The sequence below is a fragment of the Globicephala melas genome, chromosome 21 (assembly GCF_963455315.2).
Source record: "Globicephala melas chromosome 21, mGloMel1.2, whole genome shotgun sequence".
Lineage (NCBI taxonomy): Eukaryota > Metazoa > Chordata > Mammalia > Artiodactyla > Delphinidae > Globicephala > Globicephala melas.
The window spans coordinates 9,147,051-9,166,398 of NC_083334.1; the positions used below are offsets into that span (position 1 = coordinate 9,147,051).

General features: G+C 37.5%; 1 protein-coding gene across 2 annotated transcripts in view; it reads left to right on the forward strand.

The window, feature by feature from the left end:
- Nucleotides 1-19,348, forward strand: part of CSMD1 (CUB and Sushi multiple domains 1) — a 1,753,128-nt gene that overhangs the window by 1,265,902 nt on the left and 467,878 nt on the right. For both annotated transcript variants that reach the window (XM_060291350.1, XM_060291351.1), the window contains exons 9-10: nucleotides 5,678-5,802; nucleotides 16,415-16,536. In XM_060291350.1, coding sequence (XP_060147333.1) covers nucleotides 5,678-5,802; nucleotides 16,415-16,536 — 247 coding nt within the window. The remainder of the gene's footprint in view (nucleotides 1-5,677; nucleotides 5,803-16,414; nucleotides 16,537-19,348) is intronic.

The following is a 19,348-nucleotide window of genomic DNA, read 5'->3' on the forward strand; positions in this document are numbered from 1 at the left end:
TAGGTCAGAGTTATCTCTGAATTAATGGATAGTTACACATCACAGCTAAATCATTCCACATCCTATTTTGGATTCTAGTTTAATCTTTAAGTTACTTTGTGTGTGGGGTTTTTTAGAAATAATTATACTACCAATCTTAAATAAATGCACAAATAGCCATTCTCTAGGAAACCCATATTTAGAAATAGTTCATTCACCTAGAAAGTCTCTTCAAACTATAGGTAAAGTCAAGTAGATGGTGACAAATGGAATGTCTTCATAATTCAGACTTTGAATGACAAGCCTTTTGGAAGTGCTAAGCACTGAAGAAGTGAAAAGTGTGTTTTTTTCTATTCTGTTCTATTATATTTAAAACACCAAATTATTCTGCTTCAACTATTTAACTTAAAATTTGCCATTTGGATATTTATTATCAATACACAATTTATCTTGATCTTATACAAAATCAGTTTTCTGTTATTTTTGACAATTTCCAGCTACTAACAATTGTCAAAATTGTATGACAAAATAATTCTTAGGTGTTCTAAATTTAATTGCCAATGGGAAGATACTAATTTCTTTTTTTCTGTTATTTTCTTCTGAGTGCTTTCCAGTAAACCAAATTAAACTTCCTAATGTTATACATGTGCCTTCAAACATAGTAATCATAAAATCAAATCATAAATAAAAGCTTAGTTTATTATATATTTGAAGCTGACAGTGTGCATGGATTTTAAATTGAACTGATTCAAGTGCTAGATAAAACCAAAGCAAAAGTTTGAAATAATACATTAGAAGTTGGATCATCATCAGTTTCAAGCTCAACCCTGTTCATCTCAATGGAGAGACTACTCCTCATCTTCACTCTTGGGAATGAGTTTACCCATCAGTGGCTCTGTTTTCCAAACTGCCGTCAAGCTAAGAGGTTGCTCTTGTTAATAATTTTAATGCTTTGAAAGTAGAGAAGCCTCACTATTTTATCAATTGTTATTTCCAGTCATTTGTCAAAAGGTTTCAGGACAGAAATTAAGGAATGAGTTCCATATCAGACTCTGTCCATACTGAGGACTGATTTCCCCAGAACCCAGATGGAGATTTCTGGACTAGATCTTCTGTGATATACTACAGTGATTATGGAACATTAGGAAGAGTCTTCTACCTTCTGCAGTAGAAGAGGCTTCTGTAGTTTTTGTCTGCTGGAAATCTGAGGAGAGTGTGAACTCTGTTAGGTGTGAGAGAGTTCTGTCTCAGTGAGTGAGAGCAAATGGGGCAATCTAATAGTAGGATTTTAAAATATTTAAAAATTTAACTTTTTATAAAATCAGAAGTACTACGATTATTGCAGTATAGAAACAAAAGTGTACTTGTGATTCTGTTACCACGCTAAAAATAGTTTTATGCCTAATTTTCCTGATATACAGATTCAGATACTTATATAGATAACTGTTATCTGGGGTAACAATTTTGTATCAAGCTTTTTTCTTCTCTATATCGCTATATATTTTGCTCATTTTTGTAGAAATGTATTCATTCAAATATATATGAGATAATATAGTCATTCATATTTCTCATGGTTTCCAAAAAACAACACTGCCCATATTTTCTCCAATTTTGGATGATAAATCTATAATATATTGCCAGAAATGAGATAGAGTAGTCAAAGTTAACACAGTTCACTAAGAATACCTAAAGGAAGTTGATCGGATGTATGAACAGCATGTATGAAAAAGATAGACATTTTGTTGGAATGGAGTACACTCCATCAAAACTATGAATGATAGGCTTTGGTAACTGAAGTAGGTGGTTGCCAGAGGGAAGCAATAATCTCATTTTCCTTCCTTTGTGTTTGACCATGCCTAGAAATTATGTGCGATACTAGCACCTTAGTTTGAGACGATCATAAAAAATTCTGAAGGACTCTTAAATCCCGACTCTCCCTAACCCGTTATTAATCACATCATTTGGTGTATTTTGTTCACAGTACTTAAAAACACTTTCATTTTCTTCTCATTTGATTTGTTTGTTTGGTTTTTTGTCCTCCCTTAACTAGAATGTTATCTCCATGAGATTGGGACTTTGTCGGTCTTATGAATTGCTGCATATTTAGTACCTGGAGTAGAGTGTGGCACACAGTGGATATTCAATAAAAATATATTGAAAGAATGATGAAAAGTATGAAAACTGAAATTTAGGTAAACAAAGAGAACTGAAGATTGGGGCCTGGAATAGAGAACACGGAGATATAATAGTTGTTTTCAAACCAAATATTCAGATTTACTTCACTTATTCAATGTGGTTCCGGAAATTTAAACAAAGACCAAAGGCCAATGAAATTATGATGTATATGTCTAAAAAGTATAGCTGTTTTAAATAACTGCTATGACTAACAATGAAAATGAGAATTATGTTTACATTTTGGTTTTTCCACTTTTCCCTTTCAAAAATAATACATATTATGTCTTTATAACACAGTGTTTCTCAAAATTACTTCCATAGAATTTTTTTTTTTAACTTTCTATTTTATATTGGAGTATAGCCAATTAACAATGTTGTGATAGTTTCAGGTGCACGGCAAAGCGACTCAGCCATATATATACACGTATCCATTCTCCCCCAAAGTCCCCTCCCATCCAGGCTGCCACATAACATTGAGCAGAGTTCCCTGTGCTATATATAGAGAAGGTCCTTGTTTGGTTATCCATGTTAAATACAGCAGTGTGTACATGTCAGTCCCCACCTCCCTAACCATCCCTTCCCCCACCCTTCCCCCATGGTAACTATAAGTTCAGTCTCGAAGTCCATGAGTCTGTTTCTGTTTTGTAAATAAGTTCATTTGTATCATTTCTTTTTAGATCTGCATATAAGCTATATCATACGATATTTCTCTTTCTCTGTCTGACTGACTTCACTCAGTATGACAATCCATGTTGCTGCAAATGGCATTATTTCTTTCTTTTTAATGGCTGAGTAATACTTCATTGTATGTATGTACCACATCCTCTTTATCCGTTCCTCTGTCAGTGGACATCTAGGTTGCTTCCATGTCTTGGCTATTGTAAACAGTGCTGCAATGGACATTGGAGTGCATGTATCTTTTCGGACCATGTTTTTCTCCTGATATATGCCCAGGAGTCATATAGTAGCTCTACTTTTAGTTTTTAAGAAACCTCCGTAATGTTCTCCATAGTGGCTGTACCAATTTACATTCCTACCAACAGTGTAGGAGGGTTCCCTTCTCTCTACACCCTCTCCAGCATTTATTGTTGTGGATTTTTTGATGATACCCATTTTGACTGGTGTGAGGTGATACCTCATTGTAGTTTTGATTTGGATTTCTCTAGTAATTTGTGATGTTGAACATCTTTTCATGTGCCTTTTGGTCATCTGTATGTCTTCTTTGGAGAAATGTCTATTTAGGGCTTCTGCCCATTTTTTGATTGGGTTGTTTGTTTTGATGATATTAAGCCACATGAGCTGTTTGTAAATTTTGGAGACTAATCCCTTGTTGGTCACATCATTTGCAAATATTTTCAACACTCATTTATGATAAAAACTCTCCAGAAGTGGGCATAAAGGGAACATACCTCAACATAATAAAGGACATATACGACAAACCTCCAGCTAACATCATACTAAACAGTGAAAAGCTGAAAGCATTTCCTGTAAGATCAGGAACAAGACAAGGATGTCCACTCTTGCCACTTTTATTCAACATAGTTTTGGAAGTCCTAGCTATGGCAATCAGAGAAGAAAAAGAAATAAAAGGAATCCAAATTGGAAAAGAAGTTAAACTGTCACTGTTTGCAGATGACATGATACTATACATAGAAAATCCTAAAGACACCACCAGAAAACTACTAGAGCTCATCAGTGAATTTGGTAAAGTTGCAGGTTACTTTCATAGAATTCTAGTTGCCCTGGATACTTAGTGCAAAAGGGCTTCCTGACCAGATAAATTTGGAAAATTCTACATACTTTACATTCTCTTAAGTAGGTGAAACACATTTTGCATATTAAATTTTAGTAAACTGAAAGTCCCCTTTAGAAAAGAAAGATGCTTAATTTTGTTTAATTCAGAATTTTTCAAATTGATTCCATGATTTTTATAGACATCTGTGATGATCCTCCGAGAGTGTTATACAGAAGTGTGGGAAATGCTGCTATAATGTTACTGGAATAATGTTCACTGTGATATTGCAGGTTAGACTTTTTCAATAAGCAGGGAAGGAAAGCATTTGTTTATTTTTTCCTTATCTTTTATCTATTAATAACTTTACACATAACACGGGCAACTATGCATATTTTCTCTCAAAGACTCTCTTTCATTTCCCATTTTTGTCAACGTCAACGTCAGGGTTTGTCAAATGGAAGACACAGGTAGAATTTCCTCTTGTAACAATAGGCTTGTCAGATAATAAAATAATGCTGCACTCAACTCAGTGCCAGACAACAGGCTTAGAAGGAAGTGATTGGGTGTGCTCAGACCTGATGTATGCCTCTCACATCTTCTCATGCACCTGTTGGTTTGTGATTCTGCAATCACGTTTCGTTACTGCTTACAACCTTAGGGCTTCATGTTTTCAGAGGCAGCTCTGGAGCCAAAGCAGTTTTTCATCTAACTCTAGGCTGGATGGATTGCTTTTTTGTAAATCAAATTATTCTTTTCCTATAAGATGTATTTCTGAAATATAATAGCACTGACCTCTCTCTGAATATAATATAATTAATGTTTGCAATGATAAATTCTTTACTGAGACTTTTTTTTTCCTTGTTTTTCATTGCAAGCAAGTTTGATGATGATGATGATAACACTTAACATGAGATTTATCTCTTAAAAATTTTTTTTTTTTTTGCGGTACACGGGCCTCTCACGTTGTGGCCTCTCCCGTTGCGGAGCACAGGCTCCGGACGCGCAGGCTCAGCGGCCATGGCTCACAGGCCCAGCCGCTCTGCGGCATGTGGGATCTTCCCGGACCGGGGCACAAACCCGTGTCCCCTGCATCGGCAGGCGGACTCTCAACCACTGCGCCACCAGGGAAGCCCTCTTTAAATTTTTTAAGTGTACATTACTGTTGACTATAGGTACAATGATGTATAGCAGATCTCTAGAAATTATTTATATTACTTAACTTAAACTTTATACCTTTGAATTAATAATTTCCCATTTCCCCCCTTCCTCCCTTCCCCTCTTCCCCCCATCCCCTGGCAACCACCATTCCAGTCTTTGATTTTATAAATTTGACTGTTTTTGATACCTCATATAAGTGGAATCATACAGCACTTGTCTTTCTGTGTACTGAGACATTTTCTTAACCCAGGCTTTTTCGGTCTTTTTTTTGGTAAGATATTTATCCATGTGGAATGACATCCAACTTTGTTTTGTTTCCAGGGTTCACTTCTTTCACATGCATTTTCTTACTTAATCCACAACACATGGTCCTGCCACCTTTGTCGTTGTCTTAATTTTAGAGAAGATACCTTAAGGATCATATATTTATTTAGCAGAAGTTGGCAGAACGGAAATTTGAATCCAGGCCTTGTGCTGCATTAGAGGGTTGTATCTGTGAATAATTACTAATGGATCACTTAATGTTTAATATCATTTTGATGGCATAACACAGTAGCAGCACTGTGATGATTTTTTTTAAGAAGTCTTCCATGAGTAATTCGGGTTGTTTTTGGTTTTGTAATTGCTCAGGGTTGGTGCAAATGTACAGTTCTCCTGTGAGGACAATTACGTGCTCCAGGGATCCAAGAGCATAACGTGTCAGAGAGTCACGGAGACTCTGGCTGCGTGGAGTGACCACCGGCCCATTTGCCGAGGTAAGGCCTGTATGATTGCGTCTGCCCAGGTTCTCTCTTTCCTCAGATTTGGCATGCTTTTCTGAACGATTTACGTGCAAAGCACTGTGTATAGGCAGAGCAAAACGTGGTGATGATTTATGCTTTCATAGTGATGTAGGTAAACAAGAAATATTTTTTGAAATTTTTTAGCAGGCAAACATTTCCAGAGATATTTGTGGTTTTTAAATTTCAGGAAATACATGAGCAAATATAATCATTCAAACACACACACATACTCGATATAACTTGGTATCTATCTATCTATATACACAGTTTGCATATGTATGAAAATATGTTACATAACCAGATGCTTTGGAAAACTTTATGCATGTCTCTGCATATCTAAAAATTCTCACTTTGCAATAGTAGTGAAGTTGAGTTCTTGGGTTTTGATAGTATCAGTGATAAAGGGAGTTTGTTAACATGATCTGAAGCCATCGTTTTATTATTAAATCATATTAAACTAATCTTGGACATAGAAGAGCAAAATATTGCATTATCACCATCTTCTTCAGTGAGGCCAAAGTATGTATTTGTTGCTTCTGTGAAGTACGTGAAGAATTCTACCAGAAGTATAGAAGCCATAGTGATCCCAGCAGAAAACTGTTTTGGCTATTTTACTAAGGAAGAATCAATAAAATTAAAAGAAAAACTAGGTATTTTGTTTTGTTTGCATTTTGGCCATAAAAAATTTATGCAAATTGGTAGTTTTAAAGGAAGAAGAAAAAAGGTACTAAGTTGAACAAGGAATAAAAAGTATATTCTTATATACTTTCATATATAAGAATATCTTATCCCTCCTTATAGTCTTTTTCAAGTGAATGGATTCATAAATTTTTATTTTAAAATGTTCCAGTTGTAAAAAGGTACAATACAAGATGAACAGTGTTAAGTTATATCCTGTGAAATGAAGTAGTTGCAAAATACATTGCTAGTTTCATCAAAGCTAAAATACTAGATTGCAGGCTTTAGTATAGTGTACCTTTACCTATAACAACTTGGTGGCTTTTTACATGTAGAAAACACAGCTTTGTAGCATCTATTCATCCCGAGGGCAGAGTGGGCGTGTGGTCTGGTTGCAGGTGGCCCTTTCCCATGAAAAGTTTCCCTCCTTGGAGAAGCACCCACCTCTGGTCAGGAAATGTGTATGGCTACGCCCCTCCCCTTTTGGTCACTAGACTATTTGTACACTAATACTAAAGTGACATCATTAGGCTTTCAAAGGAACTGTAGCAAAATCCATATTCCCATGAAAGGATGGTAATGTTCATGCCCCAGTTACAAATGAGGACTAAGCCACAGGTATTATCTTTGCCCTAAGGAAAAAAATATGCTTTCATTTTTAAATGTTTTTCTTGCTCTTCTATACCAGGAACATATGTCATTATTTAAAAGCCCACACTAGACAAAACTAGTAAATGTGCATCTGCTTTAAATTGATATTTTAGAGTAACATAAAGAAACTATTGAGTAGGATATTATTTGATTCTTACCTTACTTATTAATCCAGAAGTTTTCCTTTTTTTTCCCTTTGGCCCAAATCTCATCTACACTCATAACAATATTTCCCAGCACATTGGCCCCAGCTTATATGCTGATTTGGTGTCAAACACGCAGGTGCTTGCTCCATCCAGGCCTATGGTGGGACACTTCCCTCCATCCTCCTGGACTGCCAACTGCTCACTTTTAGAGGTAATTAGAGGAGGAGTCCTCTGGCTTCCTGTTCCCATAGACTCTAATGCCCTGCTTCATCATTTTAGAAGACACAGCTCTCCCACAGGGTCTTTGTTGTGTGGTTCTGGCCTGGTTTCCCTGGAAGCCTCCCCACCTCTCTCCACACCCACTTCTGTTTGTCACACTCAACTTTATTCATCTCTTCTTTTTTCCTCCCAGCTGTTAACTCAGCTGTTTTGCTTTAATTAGATGTACCTTCATTTTCATGGACTAATCCTTTAGCTCTTTTTCAATTTATTACTTTTAACTTCCTGAAATAATGAGCTATAGCAGCAAGAAATAATTAAGGAAGAGTTTTCTTATAGGATGTACATTTTAGATCTGCATAATAGAATGATAGCAGACTGTGTCTAGAGAACAGTAAAAAATATCTTTAAAAACACAGTTTTAAAGAAATAAGTATTTTAGAGCATTTGGAGTAGTACGACATTAAACAAAAAATTAAAGTCCTGAAATCTCCTAAATAGAAGAATTTGAGATAAACTGTTTAGAATTAGGTGATAACAATTAGGTGACAGAAAACCAAACCCAAGAGAAGCTTAAAACAAATGGAAGTGGATTTCTCTCTTATACAGAAGTTAAGAGCTAGGCAGTACAGGACAAGGACGGCAGGTCTGTTTCAGATATGAAAATGTCCTCAAGACTCACTCTGTCCTCACTATGGTCACGCCTCCATCCTCAGAGTCCACGGTGGTATCCAAACTCCAGGTGATTGGATGGAGGAGGTTAGAAGAAGCAGGGTTAGCAGATGTATGCTAACGAGAGTCTGCAGGAACCATCATATGCATTTCTGCTCATTCTCATTGGCCAAAATCCAGCCAGATATTTTCACCTTGTTGTGAGACTTAGAAACATGTATATTTTCTATTGTGTGTTTAAATATATGCCAAACAATTATATTTCTATGAAAGAAAAGGAGAATAGATACTAAGGGAATCTTTGCCATGGGGGTATATTTTTATAAGCAGAGGTGGGATAAATCACTGAATAAATGACACATTTTGTTTTTTTTTTTGCTTCCCCGTATCATCTGCAGCTTTTCACAAGTGGAGAGTGCAAATAAATTAGAGAATCATTCATCCCTCTCTCATGTCCCTTGGCATTTTTGTATCAGTGCAGGACTATATGTGTAAGCTATATGGATGAAAAAAAGGGTGGAGCTGTGTGTATATGAATATCCCACTTTCTGGACTGGAAAGGGCTCATCTGTAAGTATCATGGTTAAGCAAGGAACCTGTCCTCCCCTTCAACACCCAACTCCCTTTCTCTGCCCTGTACTCACCTCCTGGCCACATTGCCCTCTCACAAGAGGCAGCTTCCTCCAGCAAAGCCAGCAGGAACACCCTTCCCTCTAGTCTGGGTGACAGAGTCTTATATAACATAAGTAATCACCATATACCATGACCTGATGGATTACATATACAGATGGATGGTCAAACATCTTAGTGCATCTGTAGGCTGACCCAATAGAGGATCACTTCGAGCAGTCTCTAGAGCAGGGCTCTCCACTAGAAATAAAATGCAAGCCACAGATGTAATTTTAAAACATCTGGTAGCCAGATTTGAAAAGGAAAAGAAGCAGGTGCAGTTAATTTTAATAACGTATCGATAGTTTATTTAACCAAAATATTACAAATATAATTTTAATGTGCAGTCAAAAAGATTATAGGGAGATGCTTTACTTTTTTCTCTTTCTTTTATTCATACTATGTCTTGGAAATCCAGTGTGCATTTTATGCTCAGAGCACATCTCAGCTCAGACCAGTGGCATTTCAAGTGCCCAACAGTCAGATGTGCTAGTGGCTACCATGGACAGCGCCACTCCGGCTGTGTAGCTCAGCCCAGTTCCAGTTTTCTCAGCACTCAACAGGCTTGTGGGTGTGAAGGGAAGCAGTGATCTCCATGAGTCATGGGTGGTTTCCTGGCAGGCATTCCTCAGTGTAGAACATACTTTCTTCTATTAAAGCCCATACATTTTCCAGGTTGGCAACATTTAGGAGCCCTGAGTCTGTCATCATTCTCTCCTTTAAATAGTGTCTCTACTGGAAATAGTGTCTGTACTGGCTTTTAATGACTGATTCCTCAATTAAAGAAGAGCTGAAAAAACCTTTCTTTAGTTGGAACTTTTATGGCTTTTTCTATAAAGATAGCTTTAGCTGTCTAAAGTGTAGGGGGAAATGGATAACATGAAACATAATGATGTTTCAAATGCTACCCAAAACACAACATAGGGATATTTACTTAGCTGTCAGTAGGTTCCAGACACCAAGTGCAATTTTTCAAGTTCATCTTCTCCTCTGTGCTACCCCTTAATACATTGTATGTCAGAGGCGAGCACCATGGCTTGGGTTTTCCTGATGCACTGTGAGCCTTTAAAGCAGCCCTTATATTGATCATCTCAGCCACATGTTCTAAATTCAACTATCTATCAAATGCAATAAAATGCCTCTGGTCTGAGCATTGCACGCATTATGAGATTTCAACTCAGTCAGTTAAGGAAGGACTGATTCTCGAGGCTCCCTTCTTCATGAAGGGTCTCTAACTCTTAAGTAATTATCATGCCTTCTCCACAGAAGGAATATCTGGTAGAGGCATTCGATAAATTGCGGTGAGTCAGGAGTGATCTTTCACATCTGGACACTGGGTCCTAAGCCAATGCTTACTTACCTTAGCTGATTAGCTCTGAGAATGGGAGATGTTACCTTTTCTTCCTGTTACCACAGGGATGAATGGTTGCCATAGCTCAGTAATTACACAAGTGATTTTGTTTGAAATTATGCTTACTTCGTTTAGGGATATGAAAACAACCATTATGAGTTTTCACAGGGTAAAATATGAGCTGTTTGGAACTGTATAAGTATCTTTAACTAGCAGTAGATGTTTTAAATAAGCGAACAAAAAAGAGAAGAAGAGAATGTACTTCTTTTTTTTAAGTAAAATGTTCCAGCTGGCATTTCATTCCATCAGTATTTAGGGAGGATATATAGAGAGAATTTCTTTTAATGCTAATGCACTTTGATCTGTGGAATTAATATTTTTAGTTGCTCTCTGAGTTGAAAGGGCACATAAGAAAAGTGAAGTGTTTTTTGCAATTTTAACTGTGGTTACATGGAAGCCAATTAGAGCTACCAAGGGTCACAGAATAAAGTTATTATTATCTTGGGATTCCAGGTCAGGTTAGCTCAGAATTACCCTTAACTTATTAACTTTTCACTTACCAAGAACTTTACAGTTTATTCTTCCCTACTGATAGTTTCTGTCCATACAGGAATGACCTTTTAAATGGTAGTGAAAAGACCATTTATACCTGAAAGACGACTTCATTCTACCAGATTAAAGGTCCAGAGCCAATTGTAAGATTATATTTTAATACTAATTATTATATCAGGTAGCCGTGAGCTCAGAGATTTAAAGAAGCATACACACGTTTTAAAGAAAAAATATTTCCTTGTGATAGATACAAAAATATTGAGAACTCTCAGGGTTTGCTCTCTTAGGAATGTTCATGTGTAAGAGACATTAGTATTAAGCGTATTTATCATGCTGCACATCACATCCCTGGTACTTATTTATCTTATAACTGGAAGTTTGTGCCTTTTGACCACCTTCCTCCCTCACACCATTCTCCCCCTTTGTAGCCACACATCTGATCTCTTTTTCTATGAGTTTGTTTGTTCATATGTTTGTTTTTGAAGTATAATCGCCTACAACACCATGGTAGTTCCTGTTACACACCATAGTGATTCAGTATTTCTGTACATTACAAAATGATCACCATGATAAGTCTGCTTACAAGATGTCACTATAAAAAGTTATTAAAGTATTACTGACTATATTCCCTATGCTGTGACTCATTTATTTCATGACTGCAAGTTTGTACCTCTTAATTTCTCACACTTTTAACTTTTACTTTAATTCCAGTGAATTTGGATAAATTTCTGGTTTCGCTTCTAGACTTCTAAGGATTTATACTCTTTACTTGAATGTCACTTGGGAGAAAAACATGTTTTTCTCTATTTTTTATTAAGTTACTGGAAATAACAAAGCCATGTATTTTTATACCACTCCTCTCAAATTCTACTGACATAAAATGACCTGAAAGCTAATGTTAATTTGGTGCTAATTATGTTCCTAGAACCTGCCTGGGAAGTTTGTGACAGCTCCCTTGCATTTGTTTTCCTTCTGCTTGGAACACTTCTGCCCCAGGTGTCCATATGGGTCTCCATCCTACACTGGTCATCAGATGTTGTCTCATCCAAACCCTTCCATGCCCACCCTCTTCCAGATATGCTTTGAACCCCGATTCTGCTTTTCTGTAAAGGTCAAATATCCTCCTGAATTAGATGGTCATGTGTATAATTGCCTGAGGAAGTCAAGGAACTTAATTTTATTCTCTCTCTGCTGTATCCTCTATGCCTGAAATAGTGCCCAACTCTTACAAAGCATTTACTGGTTATTTCCTTACTCCCTATGCTATGGTGTGTTGGAAAATGCGCTGAAGGCTTTACTCGAATTCTTTCCTTCAGTCCTTACAGCTATCATAGATGAAGTTATGATTGTTATGTGGATAACCTGAGAGGCTTAAAATGAAATAATTTAAGATAGGACATCTAGTAACTTCATAAACCAGGCCTAGAACTCAGGTGTGATTAAGAAAATCAAGCTCTTAACCTGTGACATACTTTCCCCATTTTGGCTGACAGTCTGGTTAAAGACATAAAGTCTGTGGTTTTCTTCTAAATCATACAAGATATACACTATCCAGTATAATTCTTAATGTGCTTGAAAAAAGCTTCAGATGTGAGTCCAGATATCCTATTAATTTAAGTTTGGTCAATTAGAATATTATTCTCTTCAACTATTTTGATTAATTAAGTAGTTACTATAGAACAGTAAAGATTCCTGGAACTGATTATACATAAATAGATAAATTACTACTTCAAATTATATAAGATAAATTGTGTGAAACAAATGTTTTATACATAATAAATATTCAGTGATTAAATGGATAAATGGCACAGATTGACATTCAGAATTGGTTAGTTTTTTTTTTTTTTTTTGCTGTGGTACGCGGGCCTCTCACTGTTGTGGCCTCTCCCGTTGCGGAGCACAGGCTGCAGACACGCAGGCTCAGTGGCCATGGCTCACGGGCCCAGCTGCTCCGCGGCACGTGGGATCTTCCCGGACCAGGGCACGAACCCGTGTCCCCTGCATCAGCAGGTGGACTCTCAACCACTGCACCACCAGGGAAGCTTCAGAATTGGTTAGTTTTATACTCCCTTTCCACTTTCCTTCTTGAGCTATATTTCCAATGATCATTTTGTGAATTCTGCTTTTATCTTAAAAACATGTAAGATATAAGCAAAATTTGAGTTTACAAATTTAGAACACTGTCATGTGAGTGATACTAGCTATACATTAATTAGGTCGTGGTTATTATCAAAGAACATTTATTAAGCATTTTTAAGATTTAAGTGTAAATTACTTTATGTTAGTGTTATATTTCCAAAAAGGTTTTGACAAGGGGGAAAGCCTTTGCAGGAGCAGAAAGTAATATTCAACTGTAATACGTATAAATGTGTATATACATTTCCATTATGGGAATGCATTTAAATTTTGCTATAAAAACTTGCTTGGCACTAGTATATTGTAATTACCTAATTATTTGCTTAATTAAATACTTTGTTGACTAATCCAATGTGTGTTTAATCCAGAAGCAACTGTGTGGGAAGTAGTTCCCCGTCTGCAAGGACACAGTGAGATTGCTCATCATAATCAGAGCAGGTCGCTAAGCTTTCTCTGTGTCTGAGCAGCTATAGGGGAAGGAGTAGAGTTCACTCTGCTCTCTCCACTATACAATTCAGAGAAATTGCAGCTTGGTATGACCCTTCCTGCAGCAGAACCAGAGAGCAGAGAAAAAACCCCAGGCAGTAGATCATCTGCAGGAGACATAGAAGATAATGTCCAGTCTGTGCTTCATCCGCCATGTGGATTTGGACAGTGGCACACAGAAATCATGATAACTCAAGAAACATTATTATTATCTGATAGCGACTCTACACATAGATGGCTGAACTTTGAGTTGTGGCCAATAGAAAATCTGAGAATTGTCTCTGACTAGTAGGAAAGCCTTGATATGAGAAACTAGTACCTAATGAATTGTAATTGGTGTGATGATGGTAGGATGATCACATGATGAAGAGGCAGATGATTAGAATGGGGACGACTTAGAAAGGCAAAGACCGAGGTACTAGCTAAAATTTTCAACAGTTTCCCAAGAAAGAGGATTAGAAGTAAATAATTAGAGTTAAATCATATTATTTAAGGCTATCAACCTACTCAAAAAATACATCAACAAGTATCTATGGGGTAACTATTGAATGCCAGGAATTGTTCTAATTGTTGAGGTTATACAGGGAGGAAAACAAAACAAACAAACAAAATCCCTGCCCTGAATATTCCCACATACTTCATTTCAGCTGATTATTCTGATGGCTTGATTAAAAGTATGGGTAGAAAAAAGAGTTAAAAAGCTAATTTATTAGGAAAATGTACTGCAAAAATAGGGACATAGTTGTAAGAAAATGAAAAAATATTTTATGTATTAATTTGACAAGTTTTGGTGAGAAATACTTCTGAAGGGACTGGATTCATAACTTGTTCTATGTGAAACACAGTACTATGTATGCAGGAAAATGTACAAAATGTGCTGGTTTCCTATGTAAATTTTACTAATAGTTATCTCACTAAAAATATAATCACTAAAATTCCTGTCTCCCCAAACAGTGGGTAAGATGAATTCCATGAAGAGCTGGGAACCAATTTCAATAAGTCAAGTTGAGGTCAAGCTTCAAAGCAAAGAACTAAGACCCAGGGCCATTGACAGGCTGTCAGATTTGGTGAACTTTCTAGCAGAGTGACAGCTGGGGCTAATGATTGGATGAGTACAAATTGTCCATGGTAATATAACACATTAGTTCCCCACTGCACACATTCTTCACATGTCTTTTTTCGAAGTTTGAAATGCTTAGGATGGCACTTTGATAATATTAGTTTAAAACTAGTCAACAGATACTTATTGAGTAACACTCTATGTTTCTATCAGCTCTTCAGTGTGAAATTTCACAAAGTAGGGTAACACAAAGGTGTGATAACTCAAATTTTATTGATAACTTTTCTTCTAAGTTTCTGTAATTAATTCCCGTAATATTAGAAGGCTTTAAGAAAATTTCGGATCTGAAGTTCATGATCCTCTCGAGAACATGTTCCTAAAAGCAGACTCACTGGAGAGGGAAATCATACAGCACAGGTGTATGTGCTTGTGGGCTCTGCTCTGTTCAATGACCTTTGGAGCCAAGACACGCCTACTGGGGTTTGAAAACCAGGTGACACTTTATCCATATTTATTAAAAAGTATTCATTTGGAAAGCAAATGCCAATATTTTAAAAGTTAACTTTCATATGTTTTTATTAATCAATGTATAGTAGATTAATTCTTAGCTAATTATTTTCATAGTATCAAGTACCTGAAATGTTGTGTAAAGTCAGCTTCCCACAGTTTTTATGTCAGCAACTATCAACATTAGATATGGTGCTGAGGATATACAGATAAGTGAGGGAAGGATGCTTTCCCAAGGTCAAGGGAACCACAACCTTGTTGGAAAGAGAGATCTGTACATTGACAATTACAATACTAGGAGTAGGCATAATTGATATTATTGCTGTATCAATGTAAATGGAAGAGAGAGAGAGATTCCTGGAGGGCAGTTAGGGATTTCCCCATTAAAAGGTTTCTGTGACTCCTCCCCTACAGCCTGGCCCTTGGGGGTCAGAATCCTGTTCTCTTGTAGCTCAGTCTCTTAGGACAATACCGGACCTGCTCAGCCAACAAAAGGAAGGAAGGAAGGGTGGGTTATGAATAAAATCTACTCTTCAGTGGACAGCAGTTTAATCAGTTCGTGTGATATGGTATCTTAGGAAAATGGACCTGAGATTCTCTTGTATTAGTTCTTATTTGTGGAATTAGTTTCTTCTGCTCTTTTCTCAAACCCAGTTTAAATTATTAATGTTAAGAGTGGAGTTCAGGCTGACATGTGATTTACAAAATTGTGTACTGATTTTTTAAAGGCTTCTTTCTTAAAGTGGAGGTCAGTTGAAATATTTTTATATTCAAAACTTAGTCATTCTTATTGGGTTATGTTACTTCCATGATTTGCTTGGTCTTTCATTTTTAAGGTATTTTCTTTTTCCTTTTAGAGCCACCGTTTCTATTTTCTTTCTTCACAAATTCAACTGTATTTTAAGTTGTTATTTGCATTGTGCTATAAGGAAATGGGTACAGTTTGTTACAGAATACAATGATACAGTGTAAAACTTGAGAGGAAATTTAAATATCGTCTGTTCCTCCTCGTTTAAAATTAAAAGGATGAAGCTGTGGGGGGTCGGGATTACTGGTTCAAGGTCATATCGTGTAGGGCATAGTTGAGACACTAACTCCGGTCTCCTGAATTCTTATTGCATTGGGTGCAACCAAAGGTCTATACAGACCGTCTCTGAGTCAGAATGGTGCTTGAAATGGACTAATTTGATTTGACATTGTCCATGGTGCTATTGTAATTAAGTCATTCTGTGAATGTCAGTGCCTTGGGAAACATAATAAAGAGTTCCAGGTTACTGTTGCAGATACCAAGCAAGGGTCCTGAAGGCTGAGCGAAATCTACTTGCCAGCTTGAGTTCACAGATAGCTTTTCATTGCAATAAATGCTGGACACATAACTTGAAGTTCCATGTATGTCTTGTGTCTTCATCACACAGATGAAATCCTGTGGAAAATAATATCATCTCTGTGTACTTCTAGCTAGAACGTGTGGATCAAATCTGCGTGGGCCCAGTGGTGTCATTACCTCCCCTAATTACCCAGTTCAGTACGAAGACAATGCACACTGTGTGTGGGTCATCACCACAACAGATCCAGACAAGGTAAGGCTCTCATCTTCCCCCTCTGCATACCTGACGAAATCAGCACTCTGCCTGGGCAACTATTTACAACGAACAACCTGGTGAATGTCATGCACCCTTACATTTTGTTGTTTTAATTGAAAATCTTCTGCTGCATTGTGTGTGTATCTGTCTACATTTGTTGCAGAGCCAGTTTTAGATTCAGTTAATTCTTAGTGAGTATTCTCAGTGTGCTTGCCCCCTACTGGTTCTGGAGGTTATGTTTATGCTCTCTTTTTTCCAGTTTTATTGTGATGTGATAGTTGACATATAACATTGTATTAGTTTAAGGTGTACAACATAATGATTTGGTACGTGTTTTTAAATGATTACCACAATAAGTTTAGTTAACATCCATCACCTCACATAGTTACACATAATTTTTCTTGTGATGAGAACTTTTAATATCTACTCAGCAAAACTTGATGACTGATGTGTGGAGGGTGGGGAGTGGGGGGGGGGGTGAGGAGCCATGGGCAGGTGGTTTTGATTCTCTTGCTTAACACTGTGTCCACCTGGCTTCAAGTGCAGGTGCTGTAAGCGGGAGGCGGAGTCAAGAAGGGCTTCGGGGCGTGTGGTGAAGCCCTGACCAGAATGGGCACAGGGTCTAGCTTCCTGGGGAGTCCTGGTGGGCCTCCGCTGTCCTTGCATAGTTACTGATGATGATGCCCTTCTTTACTCTCCTAATTATTCCAGATTGGAGCAATAGATTCGAAGTTCTCCCTACCTCGAACCAGGGAAAGGGCCTCAGAAACCAGTGTTTTATGGGAAGAGATGATGAGTTTGGCTCTAGGCATAGTGAGAGTGAGGTGCCTGCTGTGTCTCCAAGTGGGTCTCCCTGGTAGAGGTCAATTCGGAATTCCCAGGTGTTTCCTTAGCTGCTGAAACCTGGGATGTGTGTGACATCATGCAGAGAAGACAAAGAGCCAAAGAGAGTCCTGATGGTGGCATCATCTTTCTCTCAGAGCCAGCCGGAGGGTGGACTGGGCTCCACTGTCATGAATGGTAGTGATCTTGCAACTACAAGTGCCACGTAGAGTTTTAAAATACTAAACTCTTGTATGGTTGAAGTGGGATACCCTGGTGTTCCAACAGGGAAAGTAGTGGCTCCAAACTAAATCGTCAGGGGATTTGTTTAACCCCCTTCCAGTATTTTAAAAATTCATTTAAATCCAGATTACATATGGGATAATCATAAATATTTTCCTATATGGAAGATGTGCCTGTATATCTGTGTTTCTGTTTCTTTCCAATTGTCAACTGAAAACACAGCCTAAAAGTTAAGGATTAGTTTTATTCGGCAGATGTAGTGAAGACATAAGCCCAGGAGACAGCCTCTCAGATAGATCTCAGGGACTGCTCTGAAGAGGTACAGGAGGAGCCAGGATATAAAGGAGGTTTTGGGAAAAAACAGGCAGTCGAACATCAAAAGATCACTGTTAATAAGAGAAAACCAGACCTCTCAAGTTAAGGAATTTAGCGCTTTTCTATGTGTGGGAAGATGCAAGGGTCTGGGGTCAATGAAATCATTCCTTTGATACACAGCACCTCAACTGTCTAGGGCCAGTATCCTGTTTTTCTCCAACCTGAATCCTCTCAGGGTGCAGAGGCTGGTGGCTTGATGGCCACAACATCCTTTGTTTACTGATGCGGCAGGCGACGTTCTTCATCCACACTGTATGTACTGAAATAATTGATATCTCTGTGCAAATAAAGGAAGCTTAGAGTTCCCATTGTCTAAACCCTTTACCTGACAGAGAGGAAGCTGAGACCCAGGGAAGGTAAGATTGCACAGCTCCTTACTCTTATTGCAGGATAAAAACACACGTGCTCTTTGCACTGCACTGTGATAGCCTCTTCCTTAGCTTTCTTCCTCACTAAAGAAGAGTTATTTCTTTTGTAGCTATCTATTCCATTATCACTTTGACGAGAACCACAAGGAAGTGAAATAATAGGTTATTCAGTGCGTCAATAGGATATTTTTGGCTGTAGATAATAGAAGAGCTGACTAAAAGCCAGAAGTTTTAGGGAAAAACTATTTCATGCAGAGCCAGGGAGATTCCAGGTTTAATTCAGGAACTCAGTAACTTTGCTGAGGGCTCAAGTGTTTGCCTTTCTTTTCTGCTCGGGTCTCCAGAGCAGTGATAACATCCGCCTTAGGTCACAAGATGCTGCCACACCATCACATTCAGTGTTCAATGAAGAAATGTGGCATGTCTTTCTTAGAAATGGTAGGAATTGTCTAGAAATTCCCAGAGGCTTCTCTTCTGGTCCAATTGAGTAAAATGTCCACAATCCAGATCATGGGCAGCCTGAGGAAAGAACCGTCTGGAAGCCAGATGGTTATGGATAACCAGTGGTTATCCATATGGTTATGGATAACCATATGGTTATGGTTCCATATGGTTATGGATAACCAGTCATGTCTACCACATGCAGACAAGCAAAAGGTCAAAGGAAGAGATTTCAGTTATCACCAGATTGATCTTTTGCTTTTCAAATCCCATTATAATCCTGTTTTACCCGACACCAGTAGACTAAAATTAGTTAAAAGTCATTAAATATGTACTTTGATGTTTTGAAGTTGATTTTTAAACTTGGCCAAACTGCAAAGTGACAAATGAAATAATGAATTTATGCAGTTTGGGTTTTTACATTTTTCTTATTATACAAGTTCACTTTTCTCTCTCATGTTTTTGTACATTTACATAAATTTTTCTAAAGACTTCATATATATTTTATTGACTCTGAACACGTAACAATTCACAAGTTAAATTTCAGGAATTTTGTGTTA